Source organism: Equus quagga, chromosome 10, assembly GCF_021613505.1.
Source record: "Equus quagga isolate Etosha38 chromosome 10, UCLA_HA_Equagga_1.0, whole genome shotgun sequence".
Lineage (NCBI taxonomy): Eukaryota > Metazoa > Chordata > Mammalia > Perissodactyla > Equidae > Equus > Equus quagga.
In genome coordinates this window covers 20174698-20201928 of record NC_060276.1, presented here as the reverse complement: position 1 = coordinate 20201928, position 27231 = coordinate 20174698, and the positions used below count along the sequence as shown (strand labels likewise).

Here is a 27231-nt window from a genome sequence, read left to right as displayed (position 1 = left end):
GGCTTCGTTCTCTCTCAGGTGTGGATGGCACCAACAGCTTGGATCTCCCAGAGTGGAGGACACGCAGTCAAAGGGGACTCCATCAACCTGCTGTCCACAAAGAAGGGCAACCTTCCCCTCCACCTGTGGCTGCTGGCACCTTTACAGAGTGGGCTCTCCTGAGGGGACTCCCTCCGGCTCAAGGAAGGAACTCTTCAGCTATAAGCCACTTCCCCAGGGGCGCAGTGGGGCTTCCCAGGCACTAGGGAGAGAGGACGCGGCCTTCTTCTGAGACTGGCCGGCTCAGAGGAGGAAAGATAAACATCCATCTCAAAGCAAAGGTGGGGCTTAGCCAGAGCCCAGGGTGGGGGAGCTAATGGGAAACAGCTTGTTGGAGGGAGGTGGACAGAATTCGGGAATGGCTAGGGCTGGGCTGCTGAAGAGGGGGCTGGGAGAAGCAGGCTGATTGAGACCAGCTGCTGCTCCTCTGTCCTGGAGATCTTTGGACTCTGCCCGGGGCGGACTTACACCCTATTCCGGGCGACTGGGAGCCAGCAGAGGCTGCCTGGGGCAACCGAGGCTTCTCCGCCACCCTGACTCCTGGAGCCCTCAGAAACAAAAGACCAGGGGGGACTCTCCATCCACCAGCCAAACGCCTCCTCCCCATCGCCTGCCCCCACCCCCTGGCTGCTCCTGTCCCGGAAAGGCCCGGAAGAAGAGGACAGGGAAACAGCCCTGCCTACTCTCCCCCGTCCCTCCATCCACCCAAGCACCGGCATCTGGAGATCCCATGGCCTGGGTTCGCTGGGGCTGCTGCCCCTGGCTTGTCCTCCTCTGTGGTATGTGCATCCCAGCCTCCCCCTCCCAAACAGGGAGGGCATGTCCAGCTGGAGAGCTGCTCTGGCCTTCCCCTCTGGGCTCAGAAAGGGTTGGAGTGAGGGCTGGGGCCCAGATTGTCTCTTTTTCTCTTGGTCTCCCTGTCTGTCTTGAGGAAGAGGAACCCCAGCCCTTGGGGCCCTCGAGACTCAGGTGAAGTCTGGTTTGGCACCTTTCCATTCCCACCTGTTAAAGAAAAAATGATTCTGGCATTTGTTAAAACAGTAAGGAAGATTTTATTCAAGACTATTGCCATAGGGGCACTGCGATAGGGGAGAAAGATTGGGCTCAAATCTGAATACAGAGAAGAGGGCTGAGGACTTATAGCCAATGAGAAGAGTGAGGGGGTCAGTGGATGGAAAATTACCAAGGGGAAGCATCAAGGGCAGGGAGAGTCTTGCTAAACCGACTTAATAGGCAGGCCAGCTGATCAGATCCCAAGGGCCGGCGATGAGGAATTTGATCAGATATCCAGGGTGATCAGATATTAAGGGTGCGGGATGCTCTCTCAACTGACTTAGCAGGATTCTTGCTAAGACTGGGCAATGCTGGCCCGGCAGAGACAGGGTGGACACGGAGTGCCTAGTTGACAAGAGGACCCAGAGGAGCCTAACTAAGTTTGGTCTTTGTCACGCCTACAGTGCCCTGTTTGTCCTCTTTGGTCACAACTAAGTGCCCAGCTCAGCACCCTCCATACCCACTCCACCTCTGGCCTTAGGGAGGCCTCCCCTCCCTTCGCTCTCTGTCAGTAGGACTCTCTTCATTCATTCCGCACCCAGTTTCTGAGGACCTCCCCAGTGCCAGGCCCTGTGCCAGGGACCACAGAGTGGTACGGCTGCAGAGCCTACCCTCGGGAGCCACAGCCCTGGCCTCACAGAGCAGGAGATCTGGATGTCCAGCGGGACATAGGGTGGCTGTGTTCCGCTTCTTGTGTTGGTGTCTTAGCCCCACTATTTTGCCAGAGATCCGTTCCTACAGAAATGGGGGTTTATTTTCTTGCATCAACAGTAAGGGTCTCATCTCCCCCTTGAGTTTATGAGACCAAGACAGCCAGGCAGGGCATTCACGGTGTTAGACCCAGCCACCCTCCTTCCATCGGCAGCTCAACTCGCCCAGAAGGTAAAAGCATAGTGTCTCCCCAAACTCAGACCCCCATTACCCTCTAAGGAGATTACCCCTAAAAGGTGGGGGACTAGACGGAAGAACTATCAGAGACCACCGAACTTTCACAGCGGGAAGGCCCAGAGCCCATAGGACTTAGCCCAGTACCTGGCACACAGTAAGCACTTAGAAAATGTTTCCTCAGTGTTACGGATCTTTTAGAATTTGTCTAGCAGCTTTTCCCATCCTGACCGGAAGACCCCCCACAAAAACAAGACAACACAAAAGGTTTGCTCCATGAATACGGGGTGACTGTCCTTAGCTCACATCAAATTTGAGACAGAACCCAAATTGGAAACCGAGTCTCCATGCAGTCTGTCCCTTCTGTGGCACCGCCCTTCCACGGTCGGCTTTTTATACTCAGACAGCCTGGGTTCAAATCCCGCTCTACCACTGACTCACCATGGCAAAACTTGGGCATATTACCAAATCTATCTAGGCCTCAGCTTCCTTCTTTCTAGAAAGTAGACAAGAATACCCACCTCACAGCATTGTCGAATGAGTATCGACAAGCATCGAACGAGACACTGCAGATAAATCGCTGAGTGCAGTGTCTGGCACATAGTAGGAGCTCTTTCAATGCTAACCCACCTTTCCCCACCAGGCGACCATGTTGGACTGGGATCACCTGTCTTATATATTTAAAATGAGCCTGGAATGATAGGCAGAGATTTGGGTGGTAAGAAGTGGAACGAGTGGGCTTTGCATTTAAGTAAACTCAATATATATAAAATTAGATTTAAAGAAGGGTAAAACTAAGGCGGGGATGATTATTTAGCAAGATCCTCTAGAGCATTTCAAAGAAAATCTGATTAGAAAAATTTAATTTACACACAACTTTTCCAGGTCGATAGACCCTGAAAAGACCCAATTAGATTAGAAAGGGAAAATTGACTTAATGAGAACTAAAACCCATGCAAAAGTGGCAATCGCTTGTCAATGAAACAGGATTCTTTGATTGTGACCCAGCGTGCCATCCAGTTCGGCCTGATTTCCCATGAAACGTGATTATTTTCATCCTCAAGTAGAGTTGGACAGCCTCTCGCGATTCAATGGAGGCCCTGCGGGGACAGGGAGGGGGGTTGGAGGAACACGTCCCTGCACTCTCTAGGAGCTATCTGGTCTCCAAGTGACCCTGGATTTTTCTCCCCATTTCTAGCTTGTACCTGGGGCCGCCCAAAGGCAGCGAACCTGACACGAGAGGATGTGAGAAACTGTTCCACCAGCCCTCCGGTGAGGCCCTGGCCCCACCGGGGCCCCAGCAGGCCACCCTTTAAAGCTCCCATCATCCTCCCCATCCCCCATTGGCTGGGTTGCTAGCCTCTCCCTCTATCAGCCCTTCTCCTGGCTTCCGGACTCTGGGGCCCCTGTTTCTGATTAACATCCCTCAGGGCAGGCAGCACATTCTCAGGTGTCTGACATCCACCCCCACATGCTTCCCTCCCACCCTCTCCCACAGCAGGTTAACTACTTACGTCCGGGCCAGGCTTGGGCAGCCCCCGCTAAAGCGAGGGAAAGAGGGCAGGAAGCCCCTAGCTAGCCTTTGGCTGAGGCTAGGCAGAGGCCAGGAGGAGGCTGGGAAGAAAGAAAAGAAAAGTTCTAGAAGGACAGGGTAAGAGGGAGGCACAGAAGGGAGGAGGGAGGAAGAAAGAGGGCAACGAAAGGGCAAGAGAGGGAGGCAGAGGGTATGAAGACTGGGAGAAGGCCCGCCCCGCAGATTGGAGCCGAAAGGGCGCCAGCTTCCTGGCTGGAGAGCAGAGTGATCTTTCCACAAGCAGAGCAGGGCAGCGCTTCTCCAGGCAGGGGCGGGTCGGAAGGTGACAGCAGTTCACTCCGCCTCGGGACCCACGGGGAACGTCTTCTTGCAATGTCCACTTTATGAGACCACTGGGACAGGCAGGTGGGCGGGCAAACCTCCTTATGTTTACATCAAAGCAAACACGGATATATCGTTGAGTAGAAGGCAAACCAACCAAACAAACAAAAAAACCCCACGTTTTTTATTGTAAAGCTAAAACAGCCTTTAAAAAAATGTCAGGCTTGAAGAAGAACTTTATAGACAATGTCCCAAACTGCTGGGGATACTCATTCCCTCTCCTCTGCATGTGAGACCAGTGAGTGGAAGCTTGAAAAAGCCCGCAAGGTAGGGTTGCCAGATGACACATAGCATGCCCAGTTACATCTGAATTTCAGGTAATGAATAATGTTTTAGTGTAAGTATGCTCTAAATAGTACATGGGTCATACTCTTACTAAAACGCTATTGCTCTTTATCTGAAATTCAGATGTGACTGGCTGGGTGTCCTGTATTTTTATTCGCTAAATTGGCAACTCTACCCCAGGGTATCCAAAGAAGGACCATCCCCCTGGCCAGACCCGGCGCCACAGCTCAGCCCCCCACCCCAGACTCAGGTCCCATTACCGTCACAAAAGGTCCCTCTCCAAGTTCTTCAACACCCCCAACACCACTCAGCCCAGGCACCTTAATCTAGACTAACCCATAACATCAGCTGCCACCCCATCCCTCTCCAGGCCGGCCCAGCCTACCACCTCCAACCCCTGCCTGCAGAAAGGCAGGTGGCTCCTCTGGACGCTGGAGGCCCAGGCATCATCTTCTCTGAACAATGTGTGTCTGTGTGTGTGTGTCTTGGTGTCTTCCTTCCTGTCACCCGTCAGTACATTCCAGTTACTGCGGTCAATACCACAGAGCGGCTCACGGCCCTCCGCCAGCAGATACAGATGCTGAATCTCTCTGCCTACATCATCCCGGACACGGATGCCCACATGGTGAGGGACAGCTCTTCTTCCCTCCCAACCCCACCCTCTCTGCTCCCCCAGGCTGGCCTATGCAAAGGGAAGGAAGTGGGGAGCTTGGACACAGGCGTTTTAGGGCAACTGAAAGAATGTATGCCTTTACACAGGAGAGAAGACACCGCCAAATTTCCTTGCCCTCCGGCAATGAAACAACAGCTTCAGAATCGATTCCTGGATGGCAGATCCAGAATGAGGGTTTAGGGCGCCCCCTCCGTAGGAGGTTACAATGTGGGCTGGGAATTGGACTGGAAGAGCTCTAAGCTCCCTTCCAGCCCAGCCCTGCCCACAACCTGATAGACAAAGCATTGAAATGATCCAGAGTCCCAGGTTCGGACTACACGAGTTTGGGGTGTAGGCTGGGGGAGGAGGAGCAGACAGGAAACCAGAGGGTCCGAACAAGAACTGCCCTTCCTTGGGCCGGCCCTGTGGTCGAGTGGTTAAGTTCGGGTGCTCTGCTTCAGTGGCCCAGGGTTTCGCTGGTTCGGATCCTGGACGCGGATATGGCACCGCTCGTTGGGCCATGCTGAGGCAGCATCCCACATGCCACAACTAGAAGGATCCACAATTAAAATATACAACTATGTACTGGGGGGACTTGGGGAGAAAAAGCAGAAAAAAAAGAAAAGAATTGCCTTTCCCAAAGCAGCGCCCCTACCCACCAATCCCACCCTTTCCCACCACTGGTTCCACCTCCACTCTGTTCACCTTCCCAGCAACATCTGGGTTGGAGGAGAAAGCATTCTCGGTGTCAATGAGATTACTTGAATTAGTTTTCCCACCTGCTAGGGAGGGCTAAGGACCTTGGGTAAGTGTCTGAACTCCTCTGAGCCTCAGTTTTCTCTTCTGCAAAATGGGAATACTGAGATCTGGCTCCAAGGATTATGAGGATCAAAATACAGTAATGTGTAAAGCTCTCTGCAGAAGTTATTTATGATGTACCCGGTGTCCTGTGCTAGATGGGGAGGAAAGGGGAGAGCTGGAGAGGAGAGCCCGGATGAACCAAAAGACATCATCCCAGACTGCCCAGAATTTGCATTCTGGCCAAGGAGACAAGACTCCTTTGCAGAACAGTCCAGTGCTGGACTGTGGGGTTTAGACTCCAAGAAATATAGTTGTTCAAAAGAAGGAAAGATCCTGAGGGCTGGGGGAGTTCCAGAGGGTTTGCTGGAAGAGGTGCCCAGCGTGCTTGGGCTTGTAGGACTGGTTGAACCTGCACAGACAGAAAGAACTGGGATGTGGTTGGGGGCCTTCCATGTGGAGTCTGAGTCCATGAAGAAGGCTAACGGAGCTGTTGTTGATTTCCTAGAGCGAGTACATCGGTGACCATGACAAGAGGCGTGCGTGGATTACAGGCTTTACGGGGTCTGCAGGTGACAGCCATTACCCAACCCTCATTGCTTCCCTTGGTAAACCCAGAGGCGGTCACAGAGGCCCTGGTGTGGCTAGTTCTCAACAGCCAGGACCCCAGGACCTGGTGTTCAGAGGCCCTGCTACTCTCTCTCTGCCTGCCTTCCACCAGTCCCAAAAGGGTCACCAGGGCACACATCTCATAGCCCACCAGCCACACTTCTGCACAAGGCAGACGGCCCTCCTGGCTTCCTTCCCATGCTCCCTGCCTCTGCCGCAGCCAAGCACAACTAGCACTCCCGGAGCTCCATTTCTGGGACAGTTTCTGCTTCTATACCTAGCCTCTAGGAGCCCGCTGATTCCTTTCACACAAGGTCCCATTTGGGGACAAAGTTTTACTTTGCCAGTCCTTTTATAGACAACATCACCTCACATGGCCAAATGAAACACAAACGTAGAGACCTTTCATGGGGTCCCAGTTTCTGAAGGGGCTCCCATCCTGATCCTGGCCCATTGAATAAAATCTAAGCTTCTTTGCTGATCCTTAAACATTCCTCCCCTGGGCTTCAAGCTGCTTTGCCCATCATGGGCCCTTCTTCTCTTTGCCAAAGTCGCTGGGTTTGGCTTCTCTGCCTGTCCTCAGCTAAGCCCCTGGCTTAGCGTCCCTATCAGCCACCAAGTCTTGATACTGACTGCCACGCCATCTTTCCTGAGAGCACCTGCGTGAAGCGTTGACTCTCTTTGACTGCCAAAGTAGACCCCACTGGTCCTGGTAAAAGTCCTAATGGCCCCCTTAGCAGAGGCCCTCGACACAAAGCAGAGATGCCTGACCCAGGGCTCCCTTTCTGCTGGCTTCCCCTAACGCTCACTTGAACATCTCCTGCCTCACTTCCTTCCAATAGAGGAGAGAAACCCTTCCCAGAGGCCCCTTGTCCCGTTCTCAGAGCCAGCACTGTAACGCACACGCACTGACTAAAGCCATGTTCCTCACCGTCCGCCTCACCTCCAAGTGTCTGTGTTCTGCCCCAGGAACCGCAGTGGTAACCATGGGGAAGGCAGCTCTCTGGACCGACAGTCGCTACTGGACGCAGGCTGAGCGGCAGATGGACTGCAACTGGGAGCTCCATAGGGAAGGTGAAAGGGGCTCACAGATTTGTCCCCCAAGCCCTGGACCCTGAACTAGGTTTGGGAAGGTACAAGTGAGGGGGTGCACGCAAGGCTGTGCTGAGCCCCTCTGGGAAGCTTGGGAAATTTGAAGCCATCCCTAACCTTTGAGGCTGCTATCAAGGAGGAAGCACATGGCAGGACTGTCACAAACAGAAGCCCGGCTGGAGGGCCTGGGACTGGCCCTGGAGATGACGTCTTTGTTCCTTCTTGTGTTTCTTTCAGGCAACATTGTCACCTGGCTTCTCACTGAGGTTCCTGTTGGAGGGCTCGTGGGCTTCGACCCCTTCCTCTTCTCCATTGGTAAGTTCTCCTCACAGTCCTGCATTTGTCCGCGCCGGCGAGGGTGACTTAGCTCCCCCGCGGTGTAAAGAAGCATACCTTGTTGGAAGGAGGGGCAGGGTGGCTCAGGAGAGAGTGTTTGAACTTGTACTTGCAGAATATTTTGCAACAAGGATGTATTCATGGATTGTTTAATGAAAACCTATTTAAAAGAATGAATACAGATTTTTTTTTTGAGTCATGAATGCAGAGACCCAACCTAGAAGACTCAGGGAGTCATTAAGGTCTAGCGGATGACTAAGCTAGGATGTCCTTGAACCCTGAACCATCCTCCATGCCGTGGAACTCTATCAATTAGGGCACTAGAATCACTTGGTTGCCCTCTTCTGGAAGGCAGCTTGGAAGGGTCAAAGGAGTTGAGAGGGCCTCTGAGTAAAGAAGCACAGTCCCCTCTCCAGGGCTAGCCAGCCTGTCCCCAAGGATGGAAACCTCATGAATATGTACTGAAAGAACCCATTTCAGAACTGGCTTCTTTGCCAGCCTTTCTGATGGCCTGAATGTCACCATTCCTTTGGGCTGTGACGTTGAAGCTCAGTTAAAATTGACAGTACCAAAAAGAGGGCCACACAGCCACTGGCACTTAAAAAGAAAAGCTTAGCCAAGTGGCTGTGGATGGTGATGGTGCGGGCTCAGGGCAATTATGCTTTGAAAGCAGAAAGAGGAGGGGAAGGTCAGAGGACATACCCTGGAGAGCCAGACTGCCTGGACTGGCTCTGGACAGCTGCAGGCACAGAACGGGAGGCAGAGCAGATAAGGACTAACTTTGCCTCTGTCACGATTTTTCCTGAGATGTAAATGGGCAGGGGACAAGTGACTCCTTCGTGTCTCTGCAGACTCCTGGGAGAGTTATAACGCAGACCTCCAAGCCTCTGACAGACAGCTGGTGTCCATCGCAGACAATCTCGTGGATCTGGTGTGGGGATCAGAGAGGCCTGCGGTTCCAAGCCAGCCCATTTATGCCCTGCAGGAGGCGTTCATAGGTATTTCCTAAGCTGCTTCTCTTTCCCCACTTGTAGTAACACGGGTCACGGCTACTGCCCCTTTGGCTGAAAAATTCTTCCTGAGAGGTACCAAAGCAATGGTTCTCAAACCTTCATGTGAACCCGAATAGTTTGAGATGCTTGTTTAGAATGAAGATTTCGAAGCCCCCTCTCCTAAGAGAGTCTGAATCAGAAGGTCCTCAGACCATATTTAGAAAATGCTAGAATAAAGAGTGTTAGGATTTAAAGTGAGAGGGAAGAGAAAGGGAGGAAATAAAGGAGTCAAAGCAAGATGAAAAAAGAAAAACCCTTTGAAGAGAGAAAAAACAATATGAGTTGATTGTCTGGTAGTAGAGACTGGTTTGTATTGAATCATTCAAACCTGGACTTCCGGACCCTCTATGAGAGGAATTTAGATTTGAGGTGGCTGGGGTTGGGTGGGCCAAGATGGACAAAGGAAGCAAATTAGGGTTCAAGTTCTGGCCATACTACAAAGGAAAGTTAACTGACCCCCCTAAATTCTAACATGAATAATCTTGACCCCGTTGACACCATCTAAATACGTCATAAAAGTACAGTCTGTTCTATGATTCTTGTAAGTAACTAAAATCCTGACCAGGACCAGGCTGCCGATTATGAATCAGTGTCTTGGCCACCACCACCCCCTACCTCCCTGGGAATTCTGAGTGAGCCAATGGACTTTGACTCCTCGGAATATTGGGCAATCAGAGAGGCCCCTTTCCACACACGGGTCCATGCACACGCTTGTTTGGAAAGCAGTCAAAAAGGCAGGAGGGAAATTTCAAAATAGCAGGTCTGATGAAAGCGGTTAAAATTGTGTCCAATTTTCTTTATCCATCCTGATGTAACTCGCGGAATCATTCTTTCTGCATCTCTACATGGTTTCTGAAGAAACTTGCTACCCAACACTGTTCAATCATCAATAAAACTCATCCCGTTCAGATCAAGAAGGGCACAGTGATGTCTGGAAGAGGAGGAGATAAAGGAGAAAATCTACCAGGAACTGGGATAGAATTTGCCTTGGTTTTGTCCCCTCCCACAAGTGAGAGGATGCTGAGCTGTCGCAGGCTGTTAGTCTTCAAGGAAAAGCCATCCAGAGCCAGAACTGGGCCTGGAAGGCCAAGAACAGAGCTCTTGAGTCCCTAAGCTTATAGAGACGAGAGAGACTTTCTCTCCAGCGAGTCATAGGGGGACAAAGGGCAAAGGGCAAAGGGAAGAGCATGAAAAGTTCGTACTCAAAGATATCTGTAACGCATCAGACAATTAAAATTTGCTTTCATCTGTTTTCTCAAAAATGTGTCACATCCTTGAACCTTGAAAACATAATTCTGAGTCAAAGAGCCAGCCAGAGCAAGCCCCATATTGTCAGATTCCATTTGTATGAAATATCCAGCGTAGGCAAATCCATCGAGACGGAAAGTAGATTAGTGTTTTCCAGGGGCTGGGGAGAGGGGGGAATGCCTTTTGGGGTGATGAAAATGTTCTGGAATTCAATAGTGGTGGTGGTTGCACAATCTTGTGAATATTCTTAAAGCCACTGAACTGTGCACTTTGGTTAAAATGACCAATTTTATGGTATGTGTGTTTTACTACAAAAAAAATAAACCTAAAAAAAGTATCACACCCGTTTGCATACAGTTTTTTTTAATGGTATTAAGTTATTTATGCTAATCTCTGGGTCCAGCTGGGACCCTTAATGCTTATGACCTTCTGCCAGGAAATCCCAGCCCTGCCTGGGGACAGGCTCTTTACACGCATCACAGGGAGCAGGAATAAACGATGCAAACTAAAGTCAGCTCTATGACACAGAGATTACGGACAAGTTTGGAGATTGAGAATGTTAGCAAGATAGCCCAATGTCTGTACAGACTAAGGAGTGTGAGCTGTGTAGTCAAACAGACCTGGGTTGAAATCTCAGCTCCACCCCTTGTCAGATATGAAACCATAGATTAGTCATGTCACTTCACTCTCTGAAGCCTCAATTTCCTTATCTGTAAAATGGGCCAAGTAAGGATGAAAACAATGGACAAATGGCTTAGCCCAGACCTGTGGCTTAGTAAGCACTGGGTTACTGCAGGGGAGACACTTGACCATGGCCCAGCCCCATCCTCTCGCCCTTCAACTAGGGTTGCTGTCCTCATCTCTGTTCTGCATGCTTATTTATTGATCAGAAAGTTAGACCAAACTTCTCATATGCCAAGACACCCTTCTACATGCATGACCGATATTAATTCATTTGATCCCTATAACAAATCTACTGAGGTAGATACTCTTATTATAATCCATCTCCATTCTACAGATGTGCAAAATAAGACACAGAGGGGTTAAATAATTTTCCCAAGGTCGCCCAGCTAGTAATGGCAGAGCCAGGATTTGAATGCAGACAGTCTGTGTCCAGAGCCCATGTCCTCAATGACTACACGAGTAAGAGTTTGGTTGGAGAAAGGATTCTACTGCTTTTAAAGAAATGGAAAACTATTGCCCTAAGGGAGCCCTCTCAGGAACAAAATGGCAAAGGGAAGCTACCTCACTCACACTTTCTTTGGGCTCCTTCGCTTCTAGGGAGCACCTGGCAGGATAAGGTATCTGGCATCCGCAGTCAGATGCAGCAGCGTCGCGAGGCCCCGACTGCCGTCCTTCTGTCAGCGCTTGATGAGACAGCCTGTGAGTATGGACGCATGGCCACAGGTGGGCGCCTGGGTCCCCCCAACCCCCAAGCCTCCTGGGCCATGCAGCATAGGACTCGTCCTGCAACCCCCACATACCCACCGGTTCTGAGATCTCTGTGGCCATGGCCTGTGAGAACAAAGAAAGGCAGGAGCAGAACCTCGTGGCTGCAGAAGAAAGAAACCAGGAAGCCCAGAGCAAGTGGGGGCCAGCCCACAGGCCACGGGAGGGATGGACCTACCCCAGCAGCAAGGGCTTCTGTCTCATGGAGGGAAAGAGGCCCAGCAAACTGCTCCCACAGCCTGGCCACTACCCAAGGGCGCTCACACCCGCAGCTTTAGCTTCTCGCCTGACCCTGGCACCAGCCCTCAGACACCCTAGGAACTTGTCCTGGGAAAGTGTCCTGCCTGCTGGCTGGGTATCTGCCTTCCTCTGGGAGAAAGGGTCCAGAGCTCTCATCAGCACCTCAAAGAGCCCGCCGAAGACCGAGAAGCGCTCCGAGCAGGCGTCCAGGCCTGTTGCTGGGAGTCTTTGGGAGCCAAAGAGTGGGCAGAGGTGTCGCACGTGCTCACCTCAGGCAATCAGCCTCAACCCGGCGCCATCAATTCTTTCCCCAGGGCTCTTCAACCTGCGCAGCAGTGACATCCCTTATAACCCCTTCTTCTACTCCTACACACTGTTCACGGACTCCTTCATCAGGTATGGCTTGTCCTTGGCTTGCTGTCGGGGACTTCCTCCAACTTCCGTCCCCTTGCTGCCCCACCACTCACCCAGCCTTCCCATGAGCACTGCGCCTGCCCCAGCAGGACCCTCTGGGAAGCCTCCAATCGGCTTTTCCTGACCCCTTGACCTCTGTGCCCTCGTACTGGAAATCTGGTCTCCTCAGCTCCTTGGCACAGGCTGCTTCTCACCTCCGGGGACAAAGGGCCTCTGGTCCTTTGCATTGACCTTACAGATCCTCCAGACCCTGCCCGTCTTCCCTCCCGACCCGACCCAGGTTATTTGTAAACAAGAGTCGCTTGAGCTCCGAGACCCTGCAGTACCTGAACGCTGACTGCACGCTCCACATGTGTGTGCAGCTCGAAGATTACAGCCAAGTCCGGGACAGCATCAAGGCCTATGCCTCGGGGGATGTGAGGATCTGGATCGGCACCAGCTACACGACGTACGGGATCTATGAATTGATACCCAAGGTGGGTTTGCCAGGTGCCAGCTTGTGGCGGGCACCACCCCCAGCTCTGATAAACCTCAAGCTAAAGTGGGGCCACAGCCCCTCGGCCATTCAGGCAGTTGGGTGGTCAACAATGGTGCAGGAAGTCCCCTTCTTGGCCCCCCCCACCCCCCCGCCCCGGGAAGAGGCGGAAGAAGCGGAAGCAGGATGTCTGTCAGCAGAGAGCTCAGAGACTGTCGAGGCAGTGAGAGAGAGCAGCCTGGTAGAGCAGAGGCTTTGAGGTCACCAAACCTGAGACTAAGTCCAGGCTCTGCCCTGAACTGGCTGTGCAATGACCTTGGACAGGTGATTTAGCCAGCCTGGGCCTCTGTTTCCTCCCCTGTAAAATGGCCATGAGAGTCCCGACCCCAGAGTTGTTACTCCGAGGAGCTTTCGAGGAGCTGGGGCTTGCAGAGCCCAGCCTGGCACACAGCAGGCGCTCACTAAACGGTGGCTGCTATGATAGGTGCAGGAAACTCACACTGACAGAACAGCCCGGCGACTGGCGGGGCCAGGTTCTGGTCCATCCCAGAGGGCTGCTGGGATGCAGGGGCAGGAAGGGAAGGGAGGAGGGAGGGAGGAAGGGAAGGTTAAGCTGGACACAGACAACTGGGAAAGACCCACATGGCCAGAAAGCACGAAAGGAACAGTCACTGCCACTATAGGGAGCGGCAAGTCTCTCTGCAGCCCGGCTTTCCTGCCAATCCTTTTCAAACGCCGCTGTGCCTGGAGAGGCTCCCAGCCCTCTTCTCCTCTGCCCGTGACAGGAGAAACTCGTAGAAGACACCTACTCCCCAGTGATGGTGACCAAGGCGGTGAAAAACAGCAAGGAGCAGGCCCTCCTCAGGGCCAGCCATGTAAGTCCGTGGGCAGGGACGCTCGCCTTTCGGGAGCTCCTGGTCTGAAGGGGTAGAGAGGAGGCCCTGCCAGAGGAGCCTGAAGAAGCCCCCCAGTGAAACAGAGAAGTGGACACCAAACTCTTGGGCACCTGCCTGTGCCTCACCCCCTTAGTGCCAGCATAGCACAGTGGTTTAGAGCACGGGCTCCGGAGCTGGAGTGCCCGAGTTCATGTCCCAGCTCCTCCGCCCACCTCCTTGCTGGGCGACCTTGGGGAAGGCACTTCACCTCCCTGGGCCACAGTGACCTCATCTGCAAAATGAGGATCATGATAGTAATCTGCAGCATAGGGGTATTGTGAGGATTAAATAAACTATACTTATATTATATAATAAATATTAATATATATTTGGATATATTAATTATAATATATAATCATAAATGTGTGTACATATATACGTTTACACACACATGTGTATATACATATAAATATATTATAATTATAGAAATATATAATTACATACATATAAATATAGTTATATAATTATATATATATTTTTTGCTTTGAGCACCGCCTGGCACATTCCAAGGGTGAAATAAGTGTTAGCCGTAATGATTTCCTCACCCTGGCAAGAGGAGGGCTCACTCTTTTGGCTATTCCTCTTAAAATTAGGATAAACCACCTCATTTTTAAAGACTTTTCCTTATGGAAAATTTTAAACATATACAAACGTGGGCAAAATAGCATAACGGTCCCCGTGCACCATGGGCCAGCTCCAACAGTCGTCAGCTCGGGGCCAATCCCGTTCCATCTACGGCCCCACAGTCCTTATCCGCCCTTCTCACCCTCTGCCGCTGGATGATTTTAAAGCGAATCCCAGAGAGCATATCGTTTCTTCTGTCAACACTTCAGGGAGTAATTCTAAAAGATAAGAACTCTGTAAGAAACACGGCCACGCTATGATCATATACATAAAAAACAGGAATCCCTTAATACCATGAAGCAGCCAGCGCCGAGCCTGGCGTCTTGAAAGCCCGGCTCCCGCTCCCGGAGCCGCCCTCCGCTCTCCTCCCCCGGCCCCGCGAGCGCCCTCGGCAGCCGCCTCCCCGCTCCCGCTCCCCGCTGCAGGTGCGGGACGCCGTGGCCGTGATCCGATACCTGGTCTGGCTGGAGAAGAACGTGCCCTCAGGCGCGGTGGACGAGTTCTCGGGGGCCGAGCTGCTGGACAAGTTCCGAGGGTGAAGGACGTCGCCCCCCTTTGCGGCTGACCGCCTTTTAGTGGGGGCAGGGAGGGGGCATTGGTCTTCTTACTTAGCGGGCAGGAAGACCTTCCTTGTATTTAGGGGCCTCTCTGGGACCAGGAGTGATGGGGTCTTGGGTGATCGGGGAGCTGGGCAGGGGGCATTGGACGACATTCCCCAGACCCGCGACCACTTGATGGCCACGACCCAACAGCGCCCCCTAGTGTCTGCTTCAGGCGTGGCCTCTCTCCCTGCAGGAGGCGGGCTCTGCCGGGTGGGCCCCTGGACCCCTTGAGAATATCAAGTTGGGGAGGGAGCCGTCCTGAGGACACGCTTCCCCAGACCGTGGGAGACTGTAGGTCTGAGGTGCAGGATGCTGCTCCAGGGGTGGGGAGTTTTCGGACTCAGGGAGCTAGGCTTCTTCACTCTTGCTTTATCACGAACTCACTGTGGGCGGCACGCGCCTTGCTTTCCCCATCTGTAAAATAGAGGGGGAGGGGAATAATTGGTGTCTCCAGCCCCTCTTTCTCTGACCTTGAGTGCTCTGTAAGTGGTCAGGGCTTGGGAAAATGGAACCAGGAGATGTGCTGGGAGGAGCCAAGTGGAGTCTGGCGGAGGCAGAGACAGCCGTGACCTTCATTTGCCCTTGTTAGCGATCCTGGGCCCAGCCTAGCCCCTGAGCCCATTTATTGACCATTCCTGCCTTGTACTTTGCAGAGAAGAAGAGTTCTCCTCTGGACCCAGTTTTGAAACCATCTCTGCTAGTGGCCTGAATGCTGCCCTGGCCCACTACAGGTACTTTAGAAGAAAGAATTTTCTAGGGCTCTGTGGGGGGAGCCTGGTGTATGTGGGCGGGGGGGGGGGGGGGGGAGGAGAAGGGAATGCTCTGGGATCTGAGTCCATGTTTAAGCTTTGAGGCCCTTGGCACTGCGGTGGCTGGGGGTGGGGATGGAGCCCAGTCGGGGGTTGGGAGTCTCCTTGGAATGAAAAGGCCTGAGCAGTTTTCCCCCCCAAGTGACTGGGACTTTGTGAGCGTTCAGGGCTGAAGGATCTGGAAGGGAGGCAGAGCTGCTGCTGGATGTGTTTCCTTGGCTCGCTATGAGTGACCTACGTTAGCTAATTCTTAAAGCTCGTGAGCACATGGGGAGAAAGGCCAGTTCGCTCAGCCTGAACCAGCCAAAGTGGGCCCAAGATGTAGGCTGGCCAGATGTTTCACTCCAAAGAAAACACCTGCAACCCTGCCTGACAAAATTGGGGGTGCCAAGCTGACCAGATGCCTCAGCCTGGCCTGGGTACAGCAGGGAGAGGTCAGACGCCTCCAAGGGCCCACCCAGCCTCTCCCAGAATTCCCTCCCCAGGCGTCTCCCAAGCCTTCAGCTGCTGTAGCTCAGCCCCTTCACCCCACTAGAGAGTGGCAGTGTCGGCCCCACCAACTCTTGCTCTCCAGCCCCACCCTCAGACACCCTCCCTTCCTGTGCCCTGGCTTCTCAGGGCCCTCTGCTCTCGGAGGCAGCAGGAAGTTAGAGAAAGGGCTGGGGACTGAGCATCTGGTCCAGGCGCAGCGCGCTCACAGCTTTGCCGCGCGGTCTCGGGCGTGCTCCTCCTCTGCGGGCCTGTTTCTCCTCCGGAAAAGGAGATGGCCGCACTGCGTGCCCTCTGAGGCTCTCCCAGCCCCCACATGCTGGGCTCTGTCCCTTATCCCCTCCCTGGGGCCCAGAGCCTTGATTAGTGAGGCGCAGGATAAACAGCTGCACACTGAGGACATTCGCAGCAGCAGCTCAGTCCTCGCCCAGGGCCGTTTGGGAGAGGATGACTTCCCCAAAGGCGTTAGCGTAGAAGCCCAACCCCCAGGACCCCCACCCCACCCAGCTCCGGGTTGCGCTGCTCCTTTCTCAGCCTCTCTCCCCTTCCCAGCCCGACCAAGGAGCTGCACCGCAAGCTGTCCTCAGATGAGATGTACCTGGTGGATTCTGGGGGGCAATACTGGTATGTACTCCCTGCCCCCACTATGCCTGGCTGTCTCAGCTCAGACATCCTGGGCTGGCCAAGAGCCGGCCAAAGCTTCCCCTTCCTGGGCGGGGATTCTTCATCTGAGAAAGGACAGGCCTGGACATCCTTCCCATCTTCACACTTCGGGGCTTCCACACAGTGGGAAACACACCGAGGCCAGAAGAGTGGGGCTGCCCGTGTAGCACCTCTATGAGAGTCAGGGGACTCCCTTTGCTCGAGTGAAATGTTCTTTAAGCCCGTGTATTATCACGCATTCGGAACAGCCAGACCTAGTGGCCCTGCCTGGCTGCACAAAACACTGCACCCATATTCTCAACCACTCACGCACACCCTGGACATGGCCTGCACACCTCCAGCACTGTGCATCCTCCTCAGAAGCCTCTCCCCCAACTGCATGGGAGAGGGGACATGTCAGGGGAGGGGCAGGATCAGGCCTTGAAGAGCAGCAGGCAGGTGAGAGAAGCAACCTCAGGGGGTCACCCAGAGCACAGTTGGGACGGGACACACCCATCAGCATAGGTATGTGTCTGTGAGGAAATATGTGTGCGTGCTCTTCTGGGTGTGTGCGCGACCACATATAGGGTTATGTGGGAGGGCATGCTCCCCTGCTCCAGGACTCCAAAATCTGTATGTCCACTTGTGTGCACTCGTTGAAATTAGTATATAACTATGAAGTGAACAGCACCCCTTTAGATGTGTTACCCTTGTACAGTGCACAACCTGAACACCTAGACATGACAGACGTGCAGAATAGGCTAACCCCTTTGCTTCCAAATATGTGACCAATCCTTCATACAGGAGCTGAGATGGGATGAGCTGGAAGATTTTGCCTTCTCATCTAGGATGCAAGTAGACTGCGGGAAGCTTAGAGGGGGAAAGGAAGGGGTGCGCTGAACCGATGGAGGAGCGTCTTTTGAACAGTTTCCCATCCTCTGTCCTGTGGCGATGGTGAATGTGCTGAAGACAGACGCTCTCGGCTTGTTTCTGGCGCAGCTCTGGGAGCCAGCCTGGCAGTCTTGGCTACTCACAGGCGCAGCACTATGTGAACTTGAGATGGCCAGTGTGCAAAGGGGAAGTGAATTTGTGGGGCGTTCCTGGACTGGGGCTGCTCAGAGCAGGGTGAGGCCCGGGAAATGGTCACCTCACTTCCCCTTCTCTCCTTCTGAAGAAGTCGGCCACGCCCTGTGACCTGCTCCCAAGAAGGAGTCCCCAGGGCCCTGAGACCATTTCTCCCCTCCCCCTCCACCAGGGGTGGCCACAGGTGCCGTCCTGGGGGCACAGCTGCAACCGGTGTTTGGGAGTCAGACTTTTTGGCTCCTGCCTGCGGTTCGCAGTGACTCTGAGCTAATCCCTGGGTCAGGCCCGCGTTTACAATGGAGAGAACTGTGTGGAGAGTCAGTGCTCGCGCCAGGCCTGGCTGCACTGAGGCTCGGAGAGGGAGACGGCCTCGTGGCCTCAGTTGCCTCGCCTGTGAAATAGGGGTATTGAGGCCTGCCCTACCGTGCCCTCCCTGCCCAGGGAGCTGCAAAAGTGTTCTATAAATGGGGAATAACTATATGAATGTGTGAGAGTGTTATGATCTCTCTGGCCTCAGTTTCCCATCTGTAAAAATGGGACGATCCCCGCCTGCCTCTCAGGAAGCCCGGAAGAAGCCTTGCTTTTAGAGCCAGGCTGCCCGACCCAAGGAAACCCAGATTTACAAAACAGCCCAAATGAGTGGCGTAGGGGTGGAATATGCCTGTGGAGACTGGGCATTGTCAGACAACAGCGATTTTGAACTTGGCGGCTCCGCAGAGCCCCTTGGCGCACAGACGCTCAAGATGGGAATTCAATATTGGCAGCTCTCTTCTTCCGTTCACCTCTCACCCCTCCCCATCCCAGCCCTGCCACTCAAACCCCGGGGGAGAGCACATGAGAAGCACATGGCCACGATCCTTACCCCCAAGTGTTCAGCAGAGCTGGGCATGTTGATTTTCCTTCTCCCCAGGGACGGAACAACAGACATTACCAGAACAGTCCACTGGGGCACCCCCTCTGCCTTCCAAAAGGTAAGCACTGGACCCAGAGTTCCCTATGCACCCTCACCCAAGGGACACCCAAGCAATCATTTCACCAAGAGCCCTTTCATTTTACAGCGAATAAAAACGAGGCCCAGAGAGGCTGAGTAGTTTGCCTAAAGGCACACAGCCAGTCAGTACCAGAAAACCCAGTGCCCCCAGCTACTCCCCCAGAGATATTTCAGGCCACCAGCAGGGCCTCAGCCCAAGCTTATCATCATGCCATTTCAGTAAATCAACGAACAGATATTTATTTAGTGCTGTCTGTGTGCCTAGCCCTGTGCTCCGCAGAAAGGAGGAAGAAAGGCATTCCAGGTGGAGAGAAATGGCACATGCAAAGTCTGAAGGTGGAAAGGAGCTGGAGGTTTTCAGGAAGCAGCGAGGGCTGGTCCCCCGGGGCAGAGGCTGGGACAGCGTCTGTGTGCGCTGAGGAGTGTCTGGGAGAGCTGGGGAGCAGGGGGCCACATTCCTGCACTCAGCAAGCAGACTGTGGCTCCAACATTGTGCTAGAAAGAGAAAGAAAAAAACAAATGCTGGTCAGGACTCAAGGAGCTCACAGCTTAGCAGGCTGAGTCTACTGCCCCAGGCTGTCGCACAGATGACAAGCCTGTGTGTGTGTGTGTGTGCGTGTGGGGTGTGTGTGCATGCACGTGCGTGTGTGTGTGTGTGTGTGTGTGTGGTGAAGGAGACTGACCACATCACCACAGGGAGTGACCAGAAGAGGCCACTGTCAGCCCACCTCCTTCCCTCTTTCCACAAGGTGACAGCCCTGACAGGGCAAGGCCAACCCGCCAGATTATCAGGCCTCAACCGAAATTTAAGGCCTTAAGAAAACTCAGGGCTGACCATGATGATGGCAATAAGGGCGCCCACCTCCACTTGAGCGTTTACTGTTTGGAGCACCTTATGTGAATGAGTCTACCTACTCCTCCCAGCAACCTTATGAGCTGGTACTGTGGTCGTCCCATGACAGATGAGGAAAGTGAGGCACAGAGCAGTTAAAGTCACTTGCCCAAGGCCAAGGCCTCAGTTTGGGAGTGGCCAAGTCAGGATTCCAGCCCAGGCACTTTACTTCTCACTTGCCTACTGTCACGGCCTCAGCTCACCACCACCTACAAGCGTCCCTGTGGACCAGCCCAAGAAGCCACACAGACCAAGCCCCAATGTTGGGCAGGCCCCCCTCGGCCTCCTCTGGCCATCTTCCAGGACCTGGGTGATCACACATGAGCATGCACCTCCCCCCAGCCACCCCGCCACAGGCTGGGCCCCCGCACCTGCCTGTACACACGCTGAGCAGCTGGAAAGTCCCCAGGCCCCTCGCCCTGTGCGCCACATTGCCTCTCCCCCTCCCCATCAGGAGGCGTATACCCGCGTGTTGATAGGCAACATCGATCTGTCCAGACTCGTGTTTCCTGCTGCTACATCAGGTGGGTTTCGGAGACCAGGCTGGACCCAGAGCCTCAGGCCCCGATTTCCCTGGACCCAGACCAGCACCCTGGGAGGCTTGTGGGGCGGGGATTATGCCATCATCCCATCCACCGTGTAGATTGGATAATCCAGCCTGGAGAGAGAAAGCAACTTGCCCAAGGTGCCACAGAGGGTTCGTGAGAGAGACGGGCCTTGAACCCGGGCCTCCTGCCTCCTAGTCTAACGCTGGAGCTCAGAGGCGGGGGAGATCAGCATGGGCTGTGGCAGTCAGGGGAGGGTCCCTGGAGGAAGTAGGTGTCCTGGTGGCTGGGGAGGAATTGCAGTAGCGTGATCAGTCCAGGTAATGGGTACAACGTAGAGTGTGCTGGAGGTACTGTGTGCTCACCTGCCTCTCAGGAGCCACTCTCTGCAGGTACCATCCTGGTAGGTGGCTCTTGGACAAGAGAGCAGGAAGGGGTGAGGTGGACGACGGTCCGGGGTCCAGCTGACTGACTGGAGGCCATCTCTCTTCCAGGGCGAATGGTGGAGGCCTTTGCTCGCAAAGCCTTGTGGGACGTTGGGCTCAATTATTACCACGGGACAGGCCATGGCATTGGCAACTTCCTGTGTGTGCATGAGTGTAGGTGTCTCCCCAACACTCCCCTGGGGTCCCCCCTCTTACAAAGGAGGTAGAGCATTTCACAGGTGTGGAAATGACCAAGACCCACAGAGGTGCAGTGACCCACCCAAGGTTGCCCAGCCGGTAAGAAGGGACACTTCACAGGGTAAGTGAGAAATGCTGGCAGCTGGCGACTCCTGCTGCCTGCTTGGCATCCAGGAGGCCCCACAGAGAGGAGCGGCGGGTCAAGGCCTAATGGCTGACTGGCATGGCCCCCAGAGAAATGAAAGCCAGAGCCAATCTGGCCTGTGTAGCCCCAGGTAAACAGTAATGCCCAGGGATCCCCAGTTACCTGCTCCCGCCAGAACCTGTTCGTTTCCAAGCTGGTGAGTACAGGAGAGCTGACGTGCCTACGTCTCCCTTTCCAGGGCCAGTGGGATTCCAGTCTAGCAACATTGCCATGGCCAAGGGCATGTTCACTTCCATCGGTATGGCTCTCGGGTTCCTCCGCCCCCTCCCCACCCCAAGACTAGTCCAGGACTGCAGTCTAGGGAGCTCCAGCCTTCAGGGAGCATGCCAGGCACAGGCACTCCCTCACCTCCCCACCCCCAGCCACAAACGGACTGCCCCCTCAACCCCAAGCCCCTTCAGCTCATGCCCTCATTTTGCCCTTGGGAGTTGGTTCCCAGCTGTACATCCAAAGTCCGGAGTCTCCAGTCAAATTCTGTGGCAACAGGACAGTGGCCCACAGGGAGACGGGAATGCCTCCAGGACCCGAGTGGGCTCTTAAATCATCCTGGCTGGGCTACAGGGGAGGCTGGGGGATCTGAGGCCCAGCAGGATGTCTCTGCATAGCCAATGAGCGTCTAACAAGTGGTGGGTCTGCCCCAGCCAACAGCCAGGGGGCGGCCAGGCAGCTGGAACCTTCCAGCCATTCCTCAATTGGTACAGGAAGCCCGGGCCTGGGTCCACCCCGTGCTTAACGCCACCAGTATCTCTGTGTCTCCCAGAACCTGGCTACTATCAGGATGGAGAATTTGGGGTCCGTATTGAAGATATAGCCCTCGTGGTAGAAGCAGAAACCAAGGTAAAGTGCCACTGGGACAGACTGGAGGTGTGGACTGCATGGCAGTGACCTTGGGCCGTGGAGGGGGGGCGCGGGTAAGGAAGGTCAAAGGAAAAAGGCATTTAATGTGTGGGCATGAATTTATTTGGAATCTTCCTTAACTCCAGAAAAATACCAAACATCAGTTTCTCAAACCTGTTTGCACATGGGAATATTAGAATCATCTGGAGAGCTTTGTTATTAAAATGCCAATGTCCAGGCCCCTCTCCAGCCCAAATGAATGAGCACCCTGCCCTAAATCATTGGTTCCCAATGCACAGAATAATCCTGGGGGAGCTTGTTAGAAATAAACATTCCATCTAATAGCGCCCCCAAGATAAAACACCTCGATATAAACTTAAAAGGACTTACATGGAGAAAACCTCTTCTGAGAAACATAAAAAAGATTTACGTAAATGGTGCTCACTGGAAAGAAGCCTCAATATTATGAAGATGTCAATTCTCCCTAAATCTATAAATTCAAGACAACCTCAAGTTCAATGCTAACTGGATACTTTTGTAACTTCACAAAAGGACAGTAAAGTTTATTTGTAAAAACAAACATGCAGAGATACCTAGGTAACTAGGAAAATTCTGGAAAAGAGGGGCAAGAAGGGCAACTAGCCCTTTCAGATGTTAGCACATACTCAGAAGCTTCCAGAATGAAAACAGTCTGACCTCAGAGATGGGAGAGACAGAATGGTTAGCCCAGAAGTAGACCCTCTAAGTTCCATAAGTGAAATGGGAATTTACTTTACAACAAAGCTGGTGCTTCAAAACAATAAAGAAGAGAGAAATTGTTTAATAAATGGGCAGGGGGAACAAATCGCTAATAATTTAGGGGACATTAAATTCAAGAATCTCACTGTTACACCCAAATAAGATTCCAAATGGATTAGGATTTAAAGGTGAAACCATAAAAGATCTAGAAAAAAGCCTATATAAATTCATTTGTAATCTCAGGATGGCAAAGGGCCTTTCTATGCAAGACCCAGAAACCATGAGGAAAAAGACGGGTGATTCTGACTAAATTCAATACAAAATGTCTATAGGGAAACGCTACTGTAAAGTCAAAAGGCGTATGACAAATATAGCACATATGTCAGAGAAAGGGTGACTTTCCTTCTATTATTACCATCCGCTTTTACAAATCAATAAGACAAAAATAGGGAAAACCGAAAAAAAACAGGCAAAGGATATGAAGAGGCAGTTCACTAAGATCAACACAAATGGTCCATAAAGAAGGAAAGATGCTCAGCTTTATCCTTAAAGAAATATAAATCAACCACAATAGAACACCACGTCTCTCCTCCGCGATTGGTAAAGAGGAGAGCCTTTGGTGATCCCCACGGCTGGTGAGTCTCGGGGAGGCGGGCACTCTCTCCCATTGGGGGCGGTACAAATCCCCACAACCTTTCTGGAGAGCAGTTTGACAATATCTATCAAAATACCTTTTAAAAATGCCTGTGCGTTTTGTCTCAGCATTCCCTCTGCCGGGTATGTCCCTTCTGCATATAGTCCCAAAAGGTCACCAAGATAAGTTTATGCAACGATGTTGATTGTAGTATTGATGGTAACAGTTTAAAAAGTGGGAACAGCTCAAACAGTCGTCACTGCATAAATCAATCATCATCCACATCCTGTGGACCTTTACGCGGCCCCTATAAAGAACGAGCTGGCTCTCCGGGGGCTGACATGGAGCGCTGGCCTAGGCTTACTACTCTGCAGGGGAAGGCGCAGAAAAGTGTATGGTGGGATCCATTTTGCATGACTTGCTAAAATATATACATGTATATAGGGTATATGCCTAAAATATTTTCAGGAAAGAAACCGGGAGGGGAGGACACTGAATTTTTATTGTGTATCTTTTTGTAGTTTGAATTTTCTAAGCATGTACATGCAAGAGCTCTCTGGAAGATGGCAATTTGGGGCTATTTTTTCTTCTTTATACTTATCTCTATAGATAGATCCATCGATAGATACATAGACAGAGATATGGAGAGACAGAGATAGAGATATATAGATAGAGACATAGAGTAGACAGACAGATATAAAAACCTAATACTTATCTTTAAATTATTAAATCTAGGCTCCCAGCACTGCCCCGGAGATTGTCCCTCCAGTGGCCTGGGGTTGGGCCCTGGAATCCACTTATTTGACAAGCTGGGTGCAATGGATGTGCACACTTTGAGAAACACAGCCCTAAGTTTACCTTCAGGAATCAGGAGGGAAGCAGCAAAGGCAGGGCACTAAGTGGTAGACGGGGGTGGCCGCGGGCACTGTGGGGGACTCAGGCCCTCCTTGAGTCTTGGACTTGACAAAGGTCAGTTCCTTGTGCCCTCAGCTTCTGGGTGGAGGGTTCTGGCCCCCACTTCAGCCTAGCTCCTCCTCCTTGCTCACTTCCTGCTTTCCCACCTTCCCTGTGGCCTCCCAGTACCCAGGGACCTACCTGGCCTTTGAAGTGGTGTCCTTGGTGCCCTATGACCGGAATCTCATCGATGTCAGCCTGCTGTCCCCTGAGCAGGTGAGTGCCCCTCAGCACTGTCCACCTTCAGTCCATGAACCACTGCCTGCCTTCTCCCCACCCTGGGCCTCTCTCACCTCTGCTCCCCCTACCCCAAGAACCTCTGCCCCTTCCCCTCCCCTGGGGAGGTCCACACTGGTGGCACCTGTAGGCACACACTGGGGCTTCCCTCCCCCACTCACTGGAGACCTCAGAGTTTCTAGAACTCTCCAGTCAGACTAGCCTGCCCAACCCCAGGTAGTGAACTCCTGGGGAGTCTGAGACTGGGTTTCTGGACTCTGCCACCTCAAGTCCTAGAACTATAAGCAATCCCTTCCTCTCTCTGGGCCTCAGTCTGCCCTTCTGTAAAATGGGGGTGATAACGCCTTCCCTACTTACTGTCATTCCTGGGCCTGGAATCCACTCCCACCCCCACCCACCGCATGAAATCACTAGGACATTAAACAGCCACCATGGTGCACTGCCTCTGGAAAGCCCCAGAGCGTGCCTGTGGCCTGCTGATGGCTGGGGACCTGTGGGGACCTCTGGGGACCTGGGCTAAAGTGGGCAGCTGGAGTACCGCAGCAGGGGATGGGATGGCACCAAGACCTCGCCTCTTGGCAGCAAGGCTTGGGGGGGTGGGGCTCACCCCTTCGACCGTTTGCAGCTCCAGTACGTGAACCGCTACTACCAGACCATCCGCGAGAAGGTGGGCCCCGAGCTGCAGCGGCGCCAGCTACTGGAGGAGTTTGCATGGCTGCAACAGCACACAGAGCCCCTCTCTGCGAGGGCCCCGCGCGCCGCTTCCCTGGTCTCTCTGTTGGCAGTCTCTGTGCTTGCCATCCTCGGCTGGAGCGCCTAGAGGCTCGGGACTCCTCTACTGACCCTCTCACTCAGCTCCCCTCACCCTGCAACTCCCATGCCCCAAGAGCCCCTGCCAGCCCACTGCCTGGAAACCGTTGCCCTCAGCCTCCTCCCCAGGACCAAGCCCTGGGGACACAGGGCTTCTTGGCCCTTCTTACACCTCATCCTTGGCTCCCAACCCCCAGCCCTGGAATAGGAGAACCAGCTAGTCCCTTTCCCACTGTGAGCCCAATAGGCCTAACCTATAACCTGGAAGAGCCTGCTGCCGCTGCCCCCCCAAAAAAAGGACCAATATGGCAGTGCCCCACCCATGGCCCTGGGCGAGCCCTGCCATCACCACCTGCTGGATAGACCAGAGCTGTTCCCACCCAGTGGCTCCTGAATTCTTGGTCTTCCCATGCCCTTGAGGCTGCCTCTGGCCACCCCCGCCTATCCCCGCCTTACAGTGGCCTCCACAATGGCTGCAGCCCACAGACTGAAGGAACAAAGAGCTCCCTACTGTGCCTGTAGTGGAAGAGGAAGGGAGGGTGGCCCAGTCCTCTGGTTTCATACTGCCACCCCAAGGGTCAGGGAGACCAGTCAGAGAAGGGGCACATACAGCGGCCCCCTCCATGGGTGAGCTCAGCACCCCTAAACGCAGGGTGGTCCCGTGCCAGTCGACAGGATAGGGAGTTGCGCCATAGCAATTTCTCCACGGGGAAGGAGGGAATGCGGGGAGCCCTCTGGAATATGGCCCCACCCGAAGGTGGGAGCAACCTGAGCAGTGGCGCCCAATCACTATCCCAGACTTCCCAGCACGCAGGTGGCCCTTTTAACTTTCCAAAGTGCAGCCACAGTGACAGTGCTGTTCAATCCTCCAGGATCCTTGGATGGCCTTTAAAACCTGGGTGGGCAGAGTCTGATTTGGCCATTTTATAACCAGGAAAGCTGAGCTCCATCCAGGCGTGGGACCTGCCCAAGGACCCCCAGTGTTTGGGTGGAACCTGGTGGGACCAGAACGGGCTGCCAGTCCAGCTCTTTTGCCCTTCAGCACCATGCAGAATCCCTTAGCTTGCCTCCCGCCCCCTCCTCGTTCGCTGAGCCCGCTGGGGGTTGGGGGGAGGTGAGAAGTTTTCTCCGGCTGGCCCAGCCGTTAGCCACCTGGGCTCACATCCTGCTAGATGCTTAAAACAGCCTGGCAACGAAGCCTGCCTCTGGGTTTTGCATTGTGTCTGCTGTGTTGCTGGGGACTGCTGTTACCTGTGGGTTTTGTGGTGGGGGAAGAAGGGGAGGGGCGAGGTGGGGGCGGCGATGTGCAGCTCCCAGAAGCTCGGCCGGGCGCGCATGTGCTTGAGAATGTGCATGTGAGCATGCGTGCATGTACGTGTGCGAGCGTTCATCTATTCACATGCATGCCACGCCCAGCCAGGCACCTCCTGTGCTAAAGGTGGTGTAGCCTTGTGGAGGGGACAGGCGGGAGTCCCACACTGAGGGACTTGTTGAATGTGGCCCAGGAAAGTCGGGGCTAGCACCTTTGCTCAGCGGAGCACAGTCAGGGAGGAGAGAGCCAAGTCTCTGGGGTAGAGTGCTGGGCAAAGACACCCGGCAGAGGAGTCCTCCCGCCTAGTTTGCCAAGTGTCAGGGTGACCTGTGACAGTTACCACCACCGATGCTTGCATCCGAAGGCCCCACCTCGGACCCGCCCTCGATGAGAACCTGTAGCAGCCAAGAGGCAGCCCCTGGGTGCCGAGTCATTTGCTCTCTCCCCTGCTCGCCCCACAAAGACAGCTACTACTAATAAAGTTCGTCGTCGTCAGCAGCATCAGAGCTGCCATGCACTGAGTGTTCAGTATGTACCAGGCACTGCGCTGGACGTGCATTCATTTTTAAATTGGTTTATTTTATTGTGGTGAGAACATGACACATCGCATCTGCCCTCTTAATCAATTTTAAGTGTACAAGACATTATTTCATTTTCCCACTTGATCCCCACCAGCTATGAGAAGGTACCTTTATTATTCCCATTTTACAGGTGAGGGAACTGAGTG

General features: G+C 53.5%; 1 protein-coding gene and 1 non-coding gene across 2 annotated transcripts; both read left to right on the top strand.

Moving 5' to 3' along the window:
* Positions 1 to 439: 439 nt before the first annotated feature.
* XPNPEP2 (X-prolyl aminopeptidase 2) lies at positions 440 to 26394 on the top strand. Its single transcript, XM_046672655.1, has 21 exons — positions 440 to 818; positions 3176 to 3249; positions 4692 to 4802; positions 6136 to 6199; positions 7206 to 7310; positions 7566 to 7643; positions 8516 to 8662; positions 11246 to 11347; positions 11968 to 12049; positions 12348 to 12543; positions 13328 to 13417; positions 14527 to 14636; positions 15357 to 15434; positions 16554 to 16625; positions 18637 to 18697; positions 20064 to 20133; positions 20649 to 20753; positions 21161 to 21220; positions 21743 to 21819; positions 24272 to 24361; positions 25008 to 26394. The coding sequence occupies exons 1-21, from the start codon at positions 770 to 772 to the stop codon at positions 25200 to 25202; spliced, it is 2016 nt and encodes a 671-aa protein (XP_046528611.1). The 5' UTR covers positions 440 to 769; the 3' UTR covers positions 25203 to 26394.
* On the top strand, positions 2159 to 2220 carry LOC124246229 (U7 small nuclear RNA). Its single transcript, XR_006890435.1, has one exon. It is a non-coding gene; the product is annotated as a U7 small nuclear RNA (small nuclear RNA).
* Positions 26395 to 27231: the final 837 nt, after the last annotated feature.

Coding starts and splice junctions, on each gene's coding strand:
- XPNPEP2 (XM_046672655.1), top strand. CDS start 770: ATGGCCTGGGTTCGCTGGGGCTGCTGCCCCTGGCTTGTCCTCCTCTGT. Junction 3,250..4,691: donor ACTGTTCCACCAGCCCTCCG/GTGAGGCCCTGG, acceptor GTCACCCGTCAG/TACATTCCAGTTACTGCGGT. Junction 7,311..7,565: donor CTGGGAGCTCCATAGGGAAG/GTGAAAGGGGCT, acceptor TGTTTCTTTCAG/GCAACATTGTCACCTGGCTT.